This window comes from Elephantulus edwardii, unplaced genomic scaffold, assembly GCF_000299155.1.
Source record: "Elephantulus edwardii isolate Elephantulus edwardi_28Jun2011 unplaced genomic scaffold, EleEdw1.0 scaffold00057, whole genome shotgun sequence".
Taxonomy (NCBI): Eukaryota; Metazoa; Chordata; class Mammalia; order Macroscelidea; family Macroscelididae; genus Elephantulus; species Elephantulus edwardii.
In genome coordinates, this window is record NW_006399807.1 from 4,860,324 (window position 1) to 4,881,090 (window position 20,767).

Sequence of the window (20,767 nt, forward strand, 5' to 3'; positions counted from 1 at the left end):
GTTTGTTTTTGTGGAAAGATATCTTGTTTTGTCACCCAAACCACCAGTTGTTTGAATGCAGACATTTTACCTGTGATTGCTTTGTCCCTGCTTGATACTCAAGAAGCAACTGGTTGATTTCGTGAATGGAAGAACCAATGGATATATTTCAGGAAGGATGGTCCCCACTGCAGACTGAGTGCAACTTCTTCCTCTATTGAGTTGTTCAGCTTGCTGTAGATGTATTGCATTTCTGATACTTTTCTATTTTTCATATAAAGCTGGAACTCCAAATCACATGCATTGGAATCAGCTCCCCAGTAGTTGGTGCATTCATGCCTTTTGTATTTAAGGAATGCATGGCTTTCTCCTTGGAGCAGATGGAGTGTTTTACACCACTGACCTTCCACTTACCAGCTAAGCATTGAGCCACTAAGGCTCCTCCCCTAGAAAATTTCTTATAAATTGAAGCATAATCTCCAAATGAGAGTTTTTCTTCTTCCTGATCTTAACTTACTTAACTTGGGAAAAATAAAAAAAGAACTCACTTGAATAGTGAGTACAAGAGAAAAGAACTATAAACTCTTTTATATAAAGACTGCAAACTTTTAAGCCTAATTTAATCAATGAGAGGATGTTTTTTGGCATGAAATGATTAATTTTCCTTCTTAAAAAATAGAAAATGTCTTGCACATTTATGGTTATAATACCTGTCGTGTGTGTGTGTGTGTGTGTGTGTGAGAGAGAGAGAGAGAGAGAGAGAGAGAGAGAAAGGAAGAGCGAGAGAGAGTGTCTTGGCTAAATTTTAAGAAAGACTGGATGTCTACGCTGAATTCCAAAGTTACATCTCTGTGCATTACGTGTGTGAAAGGTAATGAGTGCTGACACTGAGAAGATGGAGGTCTGGGACTGGACCTCTTTCTCTGCTACATGTTTGGTAGCTCAGGAAGGAAGAGAGGTGGACCAGTATGGCCAGTTTGCAAACTGAAGGCAGAGCTCCACTCCTGCTGTGTGTGTTGCCCAAACAAAGCAGTTGGCAGAGTAACCTCACTTTCTCACCCCAACTCTTATCACAAAAAAAGTCAAGTCAAAGTCTATTTAAAAGGCATGTTGCGCAGCTGTAATTGTTGGTGGTTTGGTGTGTAAACAATTCTGTGTGGTTTTGGTTTGTTTTAAAACAGAATAGGCCAGAGGGCTGGGAGGCTGGGAAAACCACTTGGGCTTGTTAGAAGCCTTCCTGGAGGCTAACTCAGCAGATTGTAACACCAAAGCCAAACCTGTTGGAGTTGAGTAAACCCTAACCCCTGGTCACCCCTGTGTTATCGAGTAGACAGGCTCCATGGTGTTTTCTTCAATTCGGTCTTTAATAGAGAAAGCACAGGTGGTGTAGTCCCTAGAGAGTTGGGCTGCTAACTCAAATGTCAGGACTCTCCAATGCTTCTCATCCGCCAAAAGTTCCGAGGGAGAAAGCTGCACAGTCTCCTGTCATGGCATTTACAGCCTCAAGAAACCCAGTGGAGTCTCAGCTCTGAGTTGCTTCAGACTTGCTGGTAGTGAGACTCTTTTCTGGACACAGATTGCCAGGCTTTGCTTCAGCAGTGCCTCTGGGTGAACTGCCAACCTTCGAGCACAAACCATTTGCCCTACCTAGGCACTAAGTTCAGGAGATGAGAACAAGGAAATACCACAGGAGATAGCTTGAACCTTCACAATGATCTCCAACCTATTCAAACCTCCAGCTGCTAATTCAGGCCTCAGTGTCCTGGTTCAACCCTAGTTATTTCTTCAGGACACTGGCCTGTGCTTGTCCTGACCTCTCTAGTATTAGAGGCAGCTCTTATAGAGCTGAAAAAAGCCCAGAGCAAAATCAACTACATAACCAGCCATATTCCTTTATGCTATTCTGACTCTCCTGTGCCTCAATTTCCTTCTTTGAATAAAGGCAGTGAAATATTACCAGTGAATCCTCTCCTGCCTTGGTTTTCCCATACTACACCATTGTCCACACATCCTTTTTAGTTACTGTCACTTCACTGTATTTATTGATGCTTCTGTTTTCCCCTTGAGTCTATAAACTTATGTCTTATTTCTGATGAGGTCTCCCCAACCTAAATATAGATGTAGGCGAAAGTAGATGGTCAGACCCCATGTGCTGGTTGACTAGTTGATCGAGAGAGAACAACCTGGGCCCTTGTCCCCGGAGCCTTCCATGTGAGACTGTGGAGGCCACTCACATTGTGTGCAGACTGGGAGATTTTTATTTTATCTGAGCTGTTAGGCTGTCACTAAACATAAGTGGACATGACCAGTCTGGCAGAGTCGAGTGGAGTGCCGCCGGAAAGCAGGCAGCATCGAAAAGAAGAAAGCAAATCTGGCTTCTAAGATGACCGTATGCCCACTACCCCAGAGAGCACTGAGCGTGCAAAGGCCTGTACTGAAGCGAGGGCAGCCACGGTCTCCTCTCCTGGATCCTGATGGGCTGCGGGCTCGCTCCTGCCTCCGTGTCCCACCAGAAGAGGTCCCGTCCTCTTGCTGGGGTCTCCTCCAGGAAGCCAGGGGGCTGCTCTGTCAGTATCACCATGCTTGTGGGGTTTGAGAGAGAAGCCACACTTATACCTAATCATGAAGAGTGTCTTCTGACCACTGAGGATTGAGAGCTGGTGTGACGTGTTTGGGAGTGGAGAGAAACACAAGACACCTCTTCAGATAAATACAGGAAGAACTGCAGTAAATAAGGCCCAGCCTCAGGGAAGCAGCTCTTTAAAGGGAAATTAAGATGGCCCCTCATCCGTCTCTCTGTCAACTCTTGATATATTTAGCTAGCGCCTTGTGGTGTTAAACACTTTCCGATGATGATGTGATGATGACCACCTTACAGCCCCACAGGGGAGAGACTGCTGGCGTGAGAGGGCCGAGTGGGGCGCTTGCTGCCTGCTCTAGGAAAGAGAGACCAGGATAGCCTATCTCTCCCCAAGTTCCCAGCTTTCCCAGTATGTAAAAGCAAGTGGAGGCACCAGCAACAGAAAGCCCGCCTGAAAATCAGAGCCTAATCGCTCCCATCTGCTTCAGTGCTGCTTCCCCTCGCTGCCTGCCAGGATGTTTGCCGCAGACGCTAAGTAGCACATTATTTTCGATGAGTTGCAATCATTTACTTGAAATCTACTTCTCCTTTAAAATGTCCCCCTGGAAACTCGAATCGGCGTTTGAGAAGCCCCGCTCAGGAAGAACAGAACTGGAAATACTTGCACTCTGGCTGCAGAAAAGTTTGAGCCCAGCCTGTTTGACCTCCAAGTGATTGTTTGTTCCAGATCTCAGCCAGTTGGTCTACAGAAAGAGGCATCACAGAAGATGAGACAATGGGTCGAGAGTCTCCCGGGTATTAATGATAAGCCATTATAAAGAACATTGGAGCGATTGTCTCAGACCTGTTGTTCAAGGGTCACCGTGAATTATACTTGTCTTGATGGAACCTAACAAGAAATATATCCATGCCTGTATGTATGGTGAGGGGGTGTGTACACATACATACTAAGTGGAATAAGGGAAATGTGGCAAAATGACAACAGTTGTTGCATCAGATGAAGGGGGATGAATGTTCTTCCCATTTTTTGATACATCTTAAATATTCGAAGCACTCAACATTTGGGGGAGAAATATTTCCAGAATGCCTGCTCTATTATGGGTATTATCCGTAGGTTTTGTTACCCAAGGAGAGTCATGGATGCCAAAATGGGAGAGAAAATGAATGCTGGTTCCACAGACTTTTCCCCAAAGTAAAGCATCACACCTCTCTTAAAACATCAAGCCAGGAGTGCTTTTGGCATCTATGAGAACACTTCTCTTTTGCCCAGAATCTGGAGAATTGAGGCCTCATAATAAAAACCCTCTCCCCAGCTCACACCACCGTCATGATTTCCACTACCATCACCACAACCAGAATTTATTTAGTGTGTCTTTCCCAGGAGTCCCAGCCTGCATGGGGCAAATGGTTAACACACACTTGGGCTGCTAACAGAAAGATTGGAGGTTTGAGTCTACCCAGAGTTGCCCAGGAAGAAAGGCTTGGGAATACACTGTCAAAAAAATCTACCTTGGAAAATCATGAGAAGCATGGGGTCAGGATGAAGTGCATAGTAACGGTTTTGTTTCCCTCCAGGCCCAGGGTGGGAATCTATGCCCTGTTAGCATTCTGCTCAGCCTGTCGATAGAAAGCTTAGTGCTTTCAGAGGCTCTTTGGAAAGTTCTGGGAAGCAACACCACCTTCCTGCTTCTCCTGCAGCCTGTGTGCCAGCTTACCGTGTGGCTTCTCGTGTCTGTGGATGGCACGAGTGAGTCATTAACAACAAGGCATGTGCTTGGAGTGGTGGTTGTAAGCAGTGGTGATGGATCGTCCACACAGTCTCCCTGAAGGACCCTGCCTGACCTTGTATGCATTTGTGAGACGGCTGTCTGGGGTCACAGGTGTTGTTTGTGGTCGTGGAAAAGGGAAAGCTAATTGGCATGTGTTTTGAAATGGACCTGGGGCTCCCATAAATAGACACACTGTCCTTCAGCTGGCGAATTTCTTCTCTCACCAAAGTGGATGCAGGTGATTTCTTGTTCAAGCAGAGTTCACTAGAGATTATCTTTTTTCCCCTTGTTTCCTCCTTTTGGTATTCCGTATCCTACAAATTAAGCAGGTTGAGTCTTACTACTTAATATGCACCTATTTACCATTTTGATATTTTAAAGTGAAACGTCAACCCTGTTGCCATCCAGTCATTCTAACTCATAACAAGGCTGTGTGTTACGGTGAAGAGCTATCTCAGAGGATTTCCTTGGAAGATGTCTTTAGGGAAGCCGGTTGCCAGCCTCATCTTCTGTGGTAATTCTGGGTGGATCTGAACTCCTAACCTTGAAGTCTGGCCCAGAACACATGTGCCACCCAGGGACTTATAAGGAGATTTAATACAAGCTACACATTGGTAAACAAGTAACAGATAAGCAGCTTCAATTAATGTGCGAGAATTTAGGCTCACACGTCATTCTACTCCTTCATTTGCCTAGAGCTTTGCAGTATTTAAGTATCCCTGCTCACCTCCCGTAAGCAGAGACAGCAGAATACTCTTGATGGGGTTCCAGACACAGGCAGCCCCTCACCACTCACTCCTGTATTCCTGGTCTAAACAACACACCTCAGAGGCACCAGCACGTTGACCAGATGGCCGAGACTCTCTTCGAGGTGTTCTGGACCTGCTTCCTCTTTGTTCATATCCCTCAGTACTACCCAAAGGATGTCCTTGTCTACCTCCACCTCACCCTCTGTTCATCCCTCCTTCTGCAAGGCAAAGTTCTCCCCCATGTCTACTTGGGCGCTCTCTAAGGTCTTTTGTAAGACTCTATCCAACATGAGATCACACTGCTTCCTAGATCCTTTTCACAGCTCATTTTACTTTGGATCAGTGAAATGGCCAGAAACAAACACCACACACCCCCTTAAAAAATCCTCTGAGAAGTTCCAAATAGCACAGCTGAAACAAAATACAAGTTTCTTTTTCTTCTACTGCCATACAGCCTGAAAGTGACCACCCAGGCTGGTTCCTTCTATCTGGTTTCTCTCGACTTTGTGGCTTCCATTCCTTGGATCAACTCACGGTGCCAAATGCTGCTGGAACTCCAGCCATGATTTTTATATTCCAGGCAACAACAGAGTTCAGGGCAGAGGGGCAAGAAGCAAGTGCCTCAAAGAACATACCTTAGAAGTTCTAGGTCCTCATTTTACTGACCTGTCACTGAGCAGAGTTTTGTCATGTGACACATGATTGCAACTAACCCCAAGGGAAGCAGGATTTTGGCTTACTTCCAAGTGGCTTAAACATTCATAAAAATATGGGTTCTGAGGGAGCTCTGATGGTTGAGTAGCAAGGAGCTGTCCTGTAATCCCAGAGGCACGCGGTTCGAATCCACCAGATGCTCTGCTGGAGAAGGAGGGGCAATCTCCTCCTGTACCAGTCAGATCTGATTTGATGCACACAAAAAAATATGATAATTTTTTTAAAAAATATGGGTTCTGTTATTGTGGGGTACATGTAGAGAAACACATTCAGAGACACATTTCCCATAGGACAGACATCAGCACAGTGAACATTCACATAAAATTACCTAAGCAGTAATTGATTGGTGAAAGTGGCTGTGGAATTCATTCAGCCAATCTTTTCCTATTACTTTATTCAAGACAAATACAAATACCACTTGTAAAACCCAGTTGTCATAGATTCTGACTCATGGTGACCTCGTGTGTGTCAGAATAGGGTTTTTGGTGGCTGACTTGTCAGGAGTAGGTTGCCAGGCTTTTATTCTGAGGCACTTCTGGGTGAACTCAAAACTCTCGGCCTTCCAGTTTACAGCCAAGTATGTTAAACCCTTTGCACCTCACAGGCACTCTGATATCGACTCAATCGCCCTTTTTCTCTCCCACGTTTAATTCTGTACCCTCTCCTGGAGACACAATGAAGCCCTGATGACATGGTGCTGGATTGCTCACTGGAAGGACAGCAGTTCAGATCCATCGGCCACTCTGTGAGTCAACGATTTGTAGGATTCACAGCTTTGGAAACCTGATGGAGGGTCACTAAGAAGCACTGACTTGATGGCAGAAGGAAAGAGTCAAAGCAATCCTTGTTCTGATGCAGAGAGAAATAGAGGGGCTAGTGAAAGAAGCTGAAGAGATGGTACGAGTCAATACAGCACTCTGTTCCCTGCCTTGTCTGAGCCTGACTGGAATCCACCACATTCTGCCAGTGACACCACTGCCTCTGTGTCCATAGCTCCGTCCCCAACCACCCACTGACAGGGCTCATCCTCCTGCAAGGTGAGGGTTTGCTACTAGTGGTAGTATTGGTGTCTGCTCTTTGTGGAACTGGAAGTAATGATAAATGTTCATGACTAAAGTCAGGCCTAAATTATCAGTGTATTCCATAAGGACTCCTCAAGGTCAATAGAACGTTGTAGCAGAAACCTTGCCTTTTGAATTATTCAGTGGTTTTCAAAAACTGGGAAATATTCCTGTGGGAATAAAATGCTCTTTACTTTAAAATGAGTTCTGAAGAAATTGTTTAAAAAGTTAGATATAAAGAATTGTGTTGCGTTTCTGTTGGCAAACACACGGAGGAAAGTTCAACTTGTCACAGGAACCAGGGTGACGTTTGTGCCCTACAATGACAGCGATGTTGTCAGGGTTGTACTCCCACAGGTAAGAAAAACTCAACATCAGATGATTTAGGTGGTTTTTCTGAGTGTGGGGTTTCTCTGGGTTTCAGCAGAGGAGATAAATGAGTCATTTGTATAAAGAAAAGATGTGTATGTAGTCTGAATCCCACTCCAACAACCCAACAAACAAGCTTCCTCAAACCTTGACTGTGAATAGAGTCTTTATCCTCTGCTGGCTATAATTTTTTTTTAATGGAAATGTGAAAGCAGCCATTAAAGATGACTTCCAGACTGGCTTGTCTGACACAAGGTGAGATTACTGCAGAGTTAAGTGTTTCCCAGAAGGGCCTTTCAGACTTCCAGAAGGACCGAGTCCGTGGAGGGATCCCTATGGGCAGCCGGGCCCCGCGAGCTCTCAAGCTGTGGGGAGACTCGAGTTGACTGGCTGTGTGGGGACAAAAGGCCTCATCCTTCAAAGGCAGCGGGATTTCTAATGTGTTTGGGAAAAGCGTAGCAAGAAAGGAATATAAAGTGGAGGGAAAGAAGAGAGCAAGAAAGAGACATTTTGAAATTTATTTTGTTGGCTGGAGATCGATTACTTGGTGTGTGATGGTATCAGCACAAGCTTACTGGAAGCACAGGGCAGAGTGTGTGTGTGTGTGCGTGAGTGTGTGTGTGTGTGCGCGCTCGCGCACACGTGTGTGTGCGCACACTCCCTCACATACGCTGACTGATGTCGTGTTCCTTTTGTGTTGTTCCATTCAAACATACAGAAACCAACCTCCTTAAATATATCCTGCTTTCTTATTCTGCCAAAGAGATATTTATCTCAATGGATTGATTCTGCTTTAACCAGCAATGAAGAACATATGAAAAAAGTAGCTGCTGTGCACTTATTTAAACGACCTTATTTAATCCCTCACAAGAAATACACAATGGCTTATCTTATTCTTGTCAGCTTGGTCATGAGGGAGCTCAAAGAGACATGGTAGGTGTGTTGGAATGGGCTTTAGGCTCAAATCCCTCCTAGTGCCTATTTGAGATCTTAGTTTTGTCTTGACAGCGGGAAGCTTGTGCCCATCCCCTCACTTGGCTAGGGTCTTAGAATCTGGTTGATAAAGGGCTGTATCAGGATGTCAGTCTAGAGACTGAGGTGTACCTAATCCAGGCCATGGTCTTCACAGTTATTTGCTATGCATAAGAGATGTGTACAATAACTAAGGATGACAGAAGAAGAATTGATTCCTTTGAGTTGTGGTGCTGGAGAAGAGTCTTGAAAATACCGTGGACCACCATGGAAACAAATAGGTCTGTCTTGGAGAGGGTGAAACTACGTTTGTCATTGGAAGCTAGGATTTTGAAGCTCCATCTCACATAGTTTGTTCACGTGGCCAAGAGGGACCAGTTCTTGGAGAAGGACATCATGCTTGGAAGGGTACAGGGACAGCACAGGAAAGGAAGAGCCCAGGTGAGATGGATTGATGCAGTGACCAGGGCAATGAGGGTAGGTATGTGGGAGTCAGTGAGACTGGCTCAGGATAGAGCAGGCCTAAGAACTGTTGTACATAAAGTCATTATGAGTCACAGGTGACTCGATGGCACATAACAACAACAACATAGACTGGACAGAACCTATGGTGGCACAGTGGTTAAGTGCTCTGTTGCTAACTGTAGGGTTGGCAGTGTGAGCCTCCCAGCCACTCCTTGGAAGAAAGATGTGGCAGTCTGCTTTTGTGGGTATCACAGCTTGGGAAACCCTATGGGGCAGTACTACTCCATCCTACAGGATGCTGGGGTTCTGCAACAGATCAGTGGTAGCAGGTTTGGTGATCTGATTTTGGATAGCCCAGGCAGTGTGCTGGGGCCCTGAGCTACAGCACATTTTCCTCTTGAGACAAGGAAATATTAAATAGAAAGATACATCTCTCTTGCCTTTGTCACACAGAAAGCCACCAAACCAGTGGCTCTGCATTTTTTTCCATCTCCATGTACCACTAACTAGGAAGCCATTTCTTGCATATTGGCTAGATTACTATGTGCAATCCAGGCCCTACTGAATTCTAAAGCTCCTCTTTGGATGCAGATGGTGCTTCCAGCTGCAGTCCAAGCTGGATCTATTATGGAGCGTAGCCCCTCACCCAGGTAGCCAACACTCACTGAAATAGGTTAACTGGATCTACTGTTCTCTCTGTCAGCTTGCCCAATGTGCTAGGGTAGGGCATATATGAGGGAGATTCGTCCTGCCCAGCCCCTTTGAAGTGAAACATACATTATGAGCAGAACTGATGAAAGCAAACCTTGTGAAAAGAATGACAAGGGAGAAAAAATTGTTTCTGTGAAGAAAATCCAAATACATAAACCAAGGAAGACCTGAAACCCTTTCAAGAGTACCATAGATTTCCGTTTGTGTCTGCTGTCCTAAAAGCTCTCCTCAGGCTGTTAGCTAAATTAATCCAAGAGTGAACCTTTAGGTCTTTGCAGGACCATTTCTTATTTTGAAACAAAGCAAAGTGACCATACCAAAGAAGGTGCTCAAAAAATGTAGGAATCTCAGAATCTTGCTGTGGGATGATGCAAAACATGAAATCCCCTATCTTGGTTGAACTGCATCTCCCTATTTAGCAAATCAAGTGGGAAAGGTGGAAGTGTTTAAAATCCTTTAATCCCTGAGAACACTTTCAGAGACCCTGAACCTGTTCTTAAGAGAAGCCAATCTCTGGAAAGACCATCAAGCTTGGAAAGGTGGAGAGTCAGAGAAGGAGAGAAAGACCCTTAACGAAATGCATTGATAGAATGGCTACAACCACAGGCTTATTATAAGCACAGTGGAGATTGTGAGGTTGGCAAGGTTTTGATCTGTTTATCCTAAGCTCCCCTTGACTGGTAACTATATGGCTAAAATTTTTGGGGAAATCTCTGGTGGTTCAATAGTAAGGAGCTGCATGTAAACCCAAAGGCATGTGGTTTACATCCACCAACTCACCTTAAGAGAAAGATGAGCAATATCTTCCCAAGCCTCTGAAAACCCAGTGGAAAGTCAGCTATGGGTTGGAACAGTACAGAAGAACCACAACAACAAATGTTAATAATTTCTATTTCTATTTATTAGGAAAATATTTTAAACACACACCCACTCTTCCTATCAAGAAAGTTAGAGACTTAAAAATATAGCCCAAAGAAACCATAACCACCACCCAAGGAGATATATGCACACCCATGTTTATCACGGCTTTGTTCACAATAGCAAAGAGTTAGAAACAATCTAAGTGCCCATCAACAAATGGATAGAGAAACTGTGGTATATTCACACAATGGAATACTACGCAGCATTGAAAAACAAGGAACTCATGAAATATTATTCAAAATGAGTGACCCTGGAGGACATTATGGTGAGTGAAGTATCTCAGTCACAAAAGGACAAATACTACATAGTGCCACTGTTGTAGAATGGGACTGACATAGGTGTTAGGGGGAGAGTGAGAAAGATGGGGTAAATTGTGTGTGCTGCATTGAAACAGATGAGAGAGATAACTGTTTAAAAGGGATCTATGATTAGGTATTATTGTCATGGCATGAGTCCAGAATGAAGGCTGCATAGTGGAGGGGACTTGGGGGGAGGGATTGTATAACAATGAAAGACTTTTTCTTTTATTTTTCAAAGAGGAGAACGAACTGGAGAGGAGAGGTGGGCAGAAAGAAAAGTGCAACAATGAATGAATGGAAATCCAAAATATCTGATTTTTCATTAAAAAATAAATAATAATAATAATAATAAATTTTAAAAGGGGGGGAGAAGAAGTTAGAAAACTAGGAAAAAATATCAGTGGCAGATTACATTAGGATATGGCTCCAAGTTGCAAGCCATGGGGGTAAGATGTGAGGACCACTTTGGTTTTGAAGAATCAAATTGTGTTCTCTGGATTTCTCAACTTGAGTTGAGCCATTTCTGGGTTTTGAATGTAATTATGAGAAATGAAGGGAGCTGGTGAAGGGGGAGGAGAGTGTTGTGCCAGGTGAATATTTGGGTTGCTGACTATCTGCTTAGGCAACTTCATGTGTCTAGCACAGCCCCAGGGAGAATGGGGCAATGGGGTAATGGGTAAGAAGGGATTAGAGCTGTATACACCAAGGGCTTCTGGAGTGTGGAGACAACTTCTAATTTATCCTAGACATCTGCACATCCGACACATTTGGGCACATTGTAGGGCCTTGGCCGGTAATAGTATAACTGAACTAGGTATTCCTCAGAGACCCCATTTGTAGTGACATCAAATATAAGCTCATTGTGGGTGACCACATAATTAGCTCTAATAAGAATTCTTCCTGGACTCTTCATAACACCCAGAACTTTGTCATTGACAGTGTTGGTGTCTTAGGAACTCAGAATCTGTGACTTATTGACAGTGTAGTTTGGATTGTTTAGAACTGTCAGGTTTGAAAAGCCAAATTTGACTTGTTTGTTGTTGATGAGATTTTAATTGAGTATGGGAGAGATGGCCAACCCTACGGTGGCTGCTTGGGAGGCGCAAGCGACTGAGACTGAGGTGTTTGGGTCTCTCTCACTACCTTGCATGCCCCTTCTCTCTTTTCGTTCATTATTAGAGATTAAGAAAAACTTGTTAATAGACATTTGGTGTCAAAGACTCTCTGAGGTTGGAGAGGGGTCCCTCGAGAAAGGCTGTGCTGCCACTGTCTTTCCTGCTGTCAGTCTCTCTGTGAGGTGGCAGGTGTGTTCTGCGATGTTTAGAAATGCTCCTCACCGTGTGTGTTATGGAGGCTGAGAAACTATAAAGTAAGTTTGTGGCTGTTACTGTCAGGGTAGTTTGCCTAGAGAAGGATTTTTGACCTGAGATTTGACCATGAGGTGGGATTACGGATTTGGGGGGCTACAGTTATGGGGAAGAAAAAAGGGGAAAACGGGAATGGAAAAGAAGTAGATTTGAATTCAAGGTTGGATTCATTGTGAGCACAAACTCAACTCAAAGACTTTAAGAAGTCAGGAGAATTTCCTTCCCTTCTACAGATCTGTTTTTCATCTTCCTGCCCCAGAGCCCAGAAAGTCTGTCATAAGCCAGTCATCAAAAGTGTGTGTGTGTGTGTGTGTGTGTGTGTGTGAGACTCCCTCCCCTACCTCGTGTGTTTGTGTGTGTGTGTGTGTGTGCTTGTGTGTATCCAAAAAGAATAGCTGTCATATTCACTTAGCTGCCGTTTGAGGAAGAAAAGCAGAATCCTATGGCTTGTAGTGTTGTTAGGTGCTGTCCTGTCATTGCTGACACAGAGGGAGCCTATAAGATAGTGTGACCGAGGAGAACCGCCCCGCAGACACAGGGACCCACCCACGGGCTGGAATCTGTATGGAGCAGGTAGTGGGGTAAGTCTCCTATGGGGATGCTGGGTGAGTTTGGACTGCCCATCTTTCAGTTAGAAACCAAACACTGTAGTATATGATTAGGAAAATGAAATTAACCCAGCTGTCTTGGAGTGGGTCTGACTCATGGTGACCCCACCTGTGTCAGAGCAGAAACGTGCGCTTGCGCCGCAGAACATCCAAGGGCCGAATTTTTGGAAATAGGTTTTGCGTGCGCCACAGAACATCCAAGGGCCGAATTTTTGGAAATAGGTTTTGAGGGCCCTGAGTGAACTGGAACCTGCAACCATTTGTCCAGTAGCTCTAAGAAGAGAATGGCTTGTGCATGGGTTAAAAGCCTGGTTTGTAGTCATGACTTTGGCCTACTTGCTTTGATTTTAGGGAGCGTTCCTTTGCTCCTACGCAAGAGTTCTCTTTATCAACCTGACGTGTTGCTTTAGTACGCACAGGCCCTATATGAACACATAGAGTGTGACACTGATGCTCTTGCCTTTATCAAAATGTTGATCTCTCCCCAGAGTTCTGATGGGCTGGCAGATGGCAGGGTGGCAGCGAGTGTGGGCGGCGAGAGTGCTACTCGCCTGTCCCCTTCCTTAGAAGTGATTAGGAGATTCACCTCAGAGTTTGTTGTTGACAGTGGGACATCTTGCACTCAATACCTTCAAATCAAGCAAAAAGCAACCTCACAGTATAAAGGTTAGCCTTTCTACTACTCCCAGTTGGGGAGGCTGTCTCACTCAGGCTCTTGTACAGACCATCTCTCTCTGTCTCTATCTGCTTCTCTCTCTCTCTCTCTCTCTCTCTCTCTCTCTCTATCTCTATCTCTATCTCACCATGGATCCCTCGAGTGCACTCAGACCTAAAGAACTCTCTCCTCGCCCCATCTGTAGAAGTTTGACTCTAAGTAGCCGTGTTCACCCTTGCTCACCTGGAGATAACTGGAGACTTGCCTGGTCCTGCTCTATGAGCCAGTCCTCCGTGAAAGAAGAGTGCCCTCTTGTGGGCATCGTCTGGAGCTGCTCTAGATCCCTGCACTCAGGCAAAACCACCATACACAGCCCTCCAACCAGGGATCTTGTATATATATATATGTGTGTGTGTGTGTGTGTGTGTACACACACACACACACCCGGGTTTGGTTTGTTTTTCTCTTTTCTCCTCCAACCAGGGGTCTTGTATATATATATATGCACACACACACACACACGCACACCCCTCTTTGGGTTTGGTTTGTTTTTCTCTTTTCTCCTCCAACCAGGGATCTTGTGTATATATATGTACACACACACATGCACCCCTTTGGGTTTGTTTTGTTTTTCTCTTTTCTCCTCCTGCAAAGAAATATAAGTACATTAAAAACAGCAGCAGGATACCAGTTCTGTTGTGAGGTCTGCTCCAATAGTACTGCGACCTTTTCTTTGTGGCAGCTTGACTGGTATCTTACATGAATAGACACATTTTTAGGTTACATATTATTGCTCAGGGTGAATTCATTGCAAACACAAACTCAACTCATTGCCATCCAGCTCATTCCAATCCAAAATAACCCTGCAGGACAGAGTAGAACTGCTCGTAGGATTCCCAAGACAGTAAATCTTTATAGAAGCAGACTGTCACTGGTGGGTTTAAACTGCCAACCTTTTGGATAGCAGCCTAGCAATTTAACTAGGGTGTCACTAAGGCTTCTAGAAATTCATCACAAATGAATATATGCATTTTAGCATATATGTATTTAGTCCTGACCATATTAAACCCCTGTATTCACTGACATAAACTCAGGCTTGGCCCTTTAAACCTGATTCTGGAAGAGCTGGAGGTCCAGGGAGGGGAGGGGCTGCGAAGGCGCCTGCTTGCCCATCAGGGAAGCAGGAACCTGATCATATGTGATGGTTGCTGGATTAGGTAACAGCTCCGCTGGTTGAAATTGGATCTTAGAGGATGAGTGTTAACGTCTCTGGTGTCCTGGAGAAAGGTTCATTTGAGTCTTGCATGGTGCCGCAGAGATAAAAAGGAGCTTTTAAATAATCATTTTGTCTCCTACTCGCCAGAGTGCTGGCTTCCAGCAATAAATAGGAAGCATCACTTCTGCTTAGACAAATCACCCTTTTCATTTATTTATTTAATGTAGGTGGGATTTTTCTTTTTTTAAACTGACTCGCTGAACTGTTTCAGGGTCGGTGAAGCTCAACACCCCTTTTTAAAGTGGTAGATTAGGAGTCTTGCTCTGTAGCAATTTTTCTGAGAGAGGTTTTGTTTATTTGTCTGTCCCTGGCCCCCTCAGAGCATACCATCCCAGCCCAAGTCCACAGAACTAGAATATTCTATGTCAAAAAGTAGGAGGTGAAGGTTTTCTTTCATTGATACTGTTCTGCAGTTTTTTCTTTTTTTTCTCTTTATTTTGTCACACATCTCTCTAATTTATTTTCCATTTTCATAATGATGTGAAAGAACTTAAAATAGGAGAAATTGGGTTTTTGGTTTTGTTTTGTTTTTTTTTCTCCAGTTGTTTGGTCTTGGTTTTCACTGTTAGTTTTTTATTTTGGGTTTGGTTTTTTCCCCCCCTTCTTTTTTAGATCTCTAGTTTGGAACGTATTTGTGGGTAAAAACACAACCAGCATTTATGTCACAATTGTGGGATTTCTCATAGTGGGGACATTTAGAAATCAGTTATATTAAGTCTTGTTAGCTCCCATCATGTTGGTCCTGAATTTATGACGACTTTCATGCACAGCATAAAAGAATTGTTTCACAATCTCAGACATTGTCATCTATTGAGGTTTCGTTGCTCCAGGCTTTTTGTACTAGTTCATCACATCTTACTTCGGAGACTTTGATGAGAATGGTTCAGAGTCCTTTTGTTGTATTAGCTGTTAAGTGCTGGTGTGTCAGTTATGACTCTCAGAGATCCTACTTACAATAGAACCAAAGGGTCCTTCCTGTCTGGTCCCGCACCATCATCACAATCTTTGCTGTGTTTGAACCACTGATTGCAACCACTCTGTACAGTCACCTAGCTGAGGATTGCCTCCTCGAAACATACACACGCACACGTGAATGCACACACACACACACACACACACACACCCCGTCATAGCAGCACACACACCATTACAGACACACGAGTGGGGCTGCATTGAAGAACATTGGCATCCAAATGGTATCCCAGATAAAGGCAGGAATTCTAACATACCAGGTGCCTCCTATATTAAATTCTGGTAAATACGTACTTTTTACAAAAAGTGTTGACAAGCAGGCCTCCTAACAATAATGTAAAACTCAATGAAACACTTTACACATTTGTTGACTCCCCATTCCCACGTGTATCCCTTCATACCTGTGGAAAAGGAAATGTCCTGTTGAGATTAGTAAGGGTACCTGTGGGGTGTCCTTTTAGCACTCCACTACAGAAGACTTCTCCTGGAGTCCTTTGGCAGCCACAGCAATTTTCCTTTTGATTTTATTTAAAACTAGTTCTATTCTAGAGCATAACACATATTAATTAGGAAGATGTGGGATGTTTGTATGGATAGCTTCAATTTCCTGTTGATGGCTTTTTACATAAGAGACGTATGTGGATAGGAAAAACTGAGAAGAGCCCACAAGAGCAAATGTTCCCTGAGGTAGATCTCAAGCATGGTAACAGGCTCAAGGCCTCGTCCTTTCTCCCTGTAGGAATCAGGAGCAGTCAGGAACAGAACCGGGGTCTGACTGCCTCTCTCTCTTCCTCTTCTACTTCTTTTAAGAAGGAATTGAGTCTTGCTACAGGAATAAGCTAACAGTGGGGGAGATAATAGGCTGGGAGGGTGGGATCTGTGTCCCAGGCTGATGATACTTTGGTGACTGCCTGGAGTAGCTCAAGTTCTGATGGTTGGGTGGCCCTGTTCTTCATTCCTTCATTACATTGTTTAGACCAGTAATGATATAAGGTCCATCAGCACTGTGTCAGCGTGCCAGAGGACTGGCTGGGGAGCAAGAGAAGGTCCACTTGGAGGTACTCCCACTTCTGGTGTTACCTGCCTTTGTCCACACAGAACTTTCCTGTCAGTCACCATAGTGCATTAGAGAATAGAATTTTGTCCCAATACCATTTTTTCATGACTAAATTAAAGGAAAACAATTAGTTTCTTGAGAATGGCTCAGAAGTACTTTTCCCCATTTCTCAATGGCCTATCAATATCTGCATTGGTAAACTAATGAAAACCATATACCCACGAACTCTACTAACAAATGCCCTTACTTTGACGAATTCATTTGACTTCAGAGTCCAGAAGGGAGCTCTGGTGGCAGAGTCCCTTGGGAGTTGAGCTGCTAAGCCCAAGGCCACCCCTTTCTGGAAGTTCAAATTCACCAGAATCTCTGAGGAAGACAGATGGGCATTTTCCTCCAGAGATTTACAGCCTGGGAAACTCAGTAGAGGATCAGCTGTGAGTTGGTTTTGACTGGGACTGTGTACTGATTCTGAGCGGGGTAGTTGGACCCTGAGAGCAGCACTTGGAGGGTCAAAGTCGTTTTGGCACTGCTGGAGACAGCTGTTCAGTAATTCAGCTTTGTGGTTGTTAAGTGCTGTTGAGTTGATTTGGACTCTTAGTGACCCCATTTGATAAATAGAATGGCCACCTACGTTTTTTTCACTGTAATCTTTCAAGAAATAAATTCCAGCCATCTCCTAACTCTGCACCATAACCACTACGTCCACCGCCCCTTTTTAACTGCTTCTGAATATTGAAAGCTCCGGCAGGAGATAGGAAGAGCCTGGTCACTGAACTGTCCGTGGTGTATAGTTTATGTGTACGTTTTGGTGTGTGCTTCCTTTCCTTCTTCCCAGCTAAGAGCCTCCGCTTCTCGCTCCCTTCTTCAGCCTCTGCTTTCTGACTTAACCAAGGAGTGAGTGTCCCTCCCTGTGTCTTTCACTGCAGTCCACGTGCGTGCGTGGTCTGGCACACTGCACGACTGTCTCCAGTTTCCTGACAGCAGTGTTGTAGTTTTCCTTTCAGATCAGGGATGGAATTGCCTCCTGAACAGCTTTCAAGGTTGGTTCTTGTCACGTCTGTAAGAAGCAGGAGCAGGTGGGCGCAGCCAGCGGTTATCCTGGTTTTATACATGATGGCATGCCTGGGACATCTAGCATGTCCCCTCATATTGGGCTCAGAGCCACCTTCCCTGTCACAACCTGGCCGGGCTGCCTTGTAGGGTTGGGAGACAAGTGGATCTGGCAACAACCCTTGAGGCTCACCAGATGCAGTGTGCCCTGAACAGCTCTCAGCACTCTGATCTCAGCACAGCTCCAGTGCTGTGAGTCCCCTCTGCCACACGGACCTGGTCAGTGCCTTTCCCAGAGGTGGACGCTGGGCACACCTTCTCCCTTTTTCATCACTTTTTTTCTTCCTTGCTCTACCACCTTCCTCCTGCCCAGAATCACACTTTTTTTTTTAATTCTTTTTCATGCTTTCTCAACAATGATTTGTATGCTGACAATGAAATGGATTTTAGATGAGTCGTTTGTGGTTGGTCCCCCCCCCCAAGTGGCACATTGTGTGATGGTGATCCACAGATCCAAATTGGTGTACTCAATTAATCACTTCATCTCTTTCATCCACATTGCCTCCCTCATAAGTGGTGATTGTGTTTTCATAAAACATGGTACCTCATTGATCTGAACCTCTGCACACCGCTCCCCTCTACCGACTGCCTCCTTTAAGGGTGAGACCTTGTAAAAGGTCCTCACCGCGTTCTAGCAAGAGAGAGTCCTTAAGCACCTGCTGCAAACTTCAGTTTTTGGAGATTGACGTTTTCATTTGGGGGCTTTTTTTTTTAAGCAAATCTAATTGCCTTTGAGACAAAAGCTACTCATAGCTGACTCTAGAGTGGGTTTTCAGAGACTGTAAATAATTCAGGAGAATGCCCGGCTTTCTCCCAAAGAGCAGGTAGTGGATTTGAACTGCCTCCCTTTGGGTTAGCAGTGCAACTTCTTGTCTGGTAGGCCACCAATTGTTGTTGGTAGGTGCTGTCGTGTTGAGTATGCCTCATAGCGACCCTGGGAACAACAGATCTGAACCCTGCCCTGTCCTGTGCAATTCTCCCCATCTCTGACACACTAGAGCCCATTGCTATGGTCACTGTTTCAATCCACCTAGTCAATGGTCTTCCTCTCTTTCACCACCCCACTACCTTCCCAGGTATAATTTCTCTCTCCAGAAAATAACTTCTCTTGGCAACATGCCCAAAGTATGTGACATGAAGCTTTGTCATCTTTGTCTCCAAGAAGCACTCTGGCTGCACCTTCTTCAAAACATATCTGTTTGTTCTTTGGGGAGGCCACCAGAGCGCCCTCAAAAGCCAAGTATCCATCTCTAAACTCTCTCCTAAAAGGAAAAAAATAAAATAAAAAACACTGTCTTTGAGTTAAATTCACCTCATAGTGATCCTCCATTGGGATGTCTAAGGCTAAATAAATCTTCACAGCAGGAGGAGGCGCTCCAGAGGAGCAGCTCATGGGTTCGAATCTCTAACCTTATGCTCAGTAACCTGACACATATACGGTGCTATCAGATTTAGTACCAGATGAACTGGATCTTCCTGATGTCAGTTATTTTGAAAAGGAAAGCTTAGAACAATCAAACATTATGAGGAAATCCACAAATGTCTAAGCTACAAACTTCCAGAATTGGAAAAAAAAAAAAGAGAAAATAAATTCTTTTGCTTGAATTGAGATTTGACAATTTTTAGATGGAGGAAAAGTTATTGGGTATTAAAATTGAGCTGAGGGATGGTTCAAATTTCTCTTTGTACTTTCTAACCCTTTCAGTTCCTTAGATGCCTTATTGTGTTTTGGAGGTTTGTGTAGCCAAACGGCATAAGCATTTGTTGTTCTTGATGGTTCTTTCCTCCCATAGTTTACTTTTAACACACTCCCTCCTTTTTGTCTTCTCTTATAGTTTTGAGTATCCGGGGAGCCCAGGAGGAGGAGCCAACAGACCCCCAGCTGATGCGACTGGACAACATGCTGTTAGCAGAAGGGGTCGCAGGGCCCGAGAAGGGTGGTGGCTCAGCGGCGGCAGCAGCGGCGGCGGCAGCTTCTGGAGGTGCAGGTTCAGACAACTCAGTGGAGCATTCCGACTACAGAGCCAAACTTTCACAGATCAGACAAATCTACCACACGGAGCTGGAGAAATATGAGCAGGTATCCGCTGCATGAGATATCTCTGCACTGGGGTTGTTGAGGGTAGGGTGGGGAGAAGATAGGCCTTTTATGTTAGGAAGTGATATATGGTGGTTCAGTGGCAGAGTTGTTTACCTTCCATGTGGGAGACTTTGGTTTGATTCCTGACCAGTACACAACAACTAAGGTCATGATCCACCTGGTCGCGGTGGAGGATCGCGGTCTCCTTCCGTCCCAAAACAAATAAGCCAGTGATCCTGATTTCTATGGGGTCACTCATCTTGAGTTGCGGGTCAATTTGATGGCAACCAACAAAATGAAAATGTAAGAAGTTCCTTTTGTTCTGACAAAGCTCCTACATAGTAAAGATGCCCCCTAAACACCCACTTGAATTTGTATTAATACCACAGTGTTACTTTATTATGAGTCCGTTAACATCAATCTTTCCTCCTTTCAGTTAGATGACACATATCATTTCACCTTGGCCCTGAAGTTCTTCACTTACCTTACTCTCATTGAATTGTTGGATTTCTGGGCTTCTTTTTTCTTTTCTTTTTTTTTTTTTTTTGAGATCCATTAAAACAAGATGGGGGAAACACAAAAGGTAAAAGACCTTTAGCGGCTCTCTCCAGACTGCCCTGGTAGAAGGCAAGTGCCAACTTAATAGAAAATTTAAATTTTAAAATAGAATTAGATATTTTAAATAGAATTAGACATTTTAAAATTTAAAGTTATAAAAAAGTTCTATTATTGCACTCCATCTACATTTTGAATGGATTTTTTTACAGTGGTCCTTGTTTTATAAGGAAGAGAAAATTGCTCTGAAGCTTGAAGCTAAGTGTGGGGAAACTTCAACCATCAGCAAAAGTGTGGGGAACATTCAGGACAAAGAGTAGAAAACAAACTTGTGGTGAAACCCCGTCAGTCCTTCACTTTCTTAAGAGAAATTTGTCCTTGTTCCTGTGTTGGTTATTATAGAAAATTCTCCAAATTGCTGGAATTAATGTGCTTAGGTCATTGACATACATGAAAGTTCCCTACCATGGACCATCATATTAGAATTTGTAGAATGT

General features: G+C 44.2%; 1 protein-coding gene across 2 annotated transcripts in view; it reads left to right on the plus strand.

Moving 5' to 3' along the window:
• Window positions 1–20,767, plus strand: part of PBX1 (pre-B-cell leukemia homeobox 1) — a 344,183-nt gene that overhangs the window by 255,342 nt on the left and 68,074 nt on the right. For both annotated transcript variants that reach the window (XM_006887372.1, XM_006887373.1), the window contains exon 3: window positions 19,471–19,715. In XM_006887372.1, the coding sequence (XP_006887434.1) occupies window positions 19,471–19,715 (245 nt within the window). The remainder of the gene's footprint in view (window positions 1–19,470; window positions 19,716–20,767) is intronic.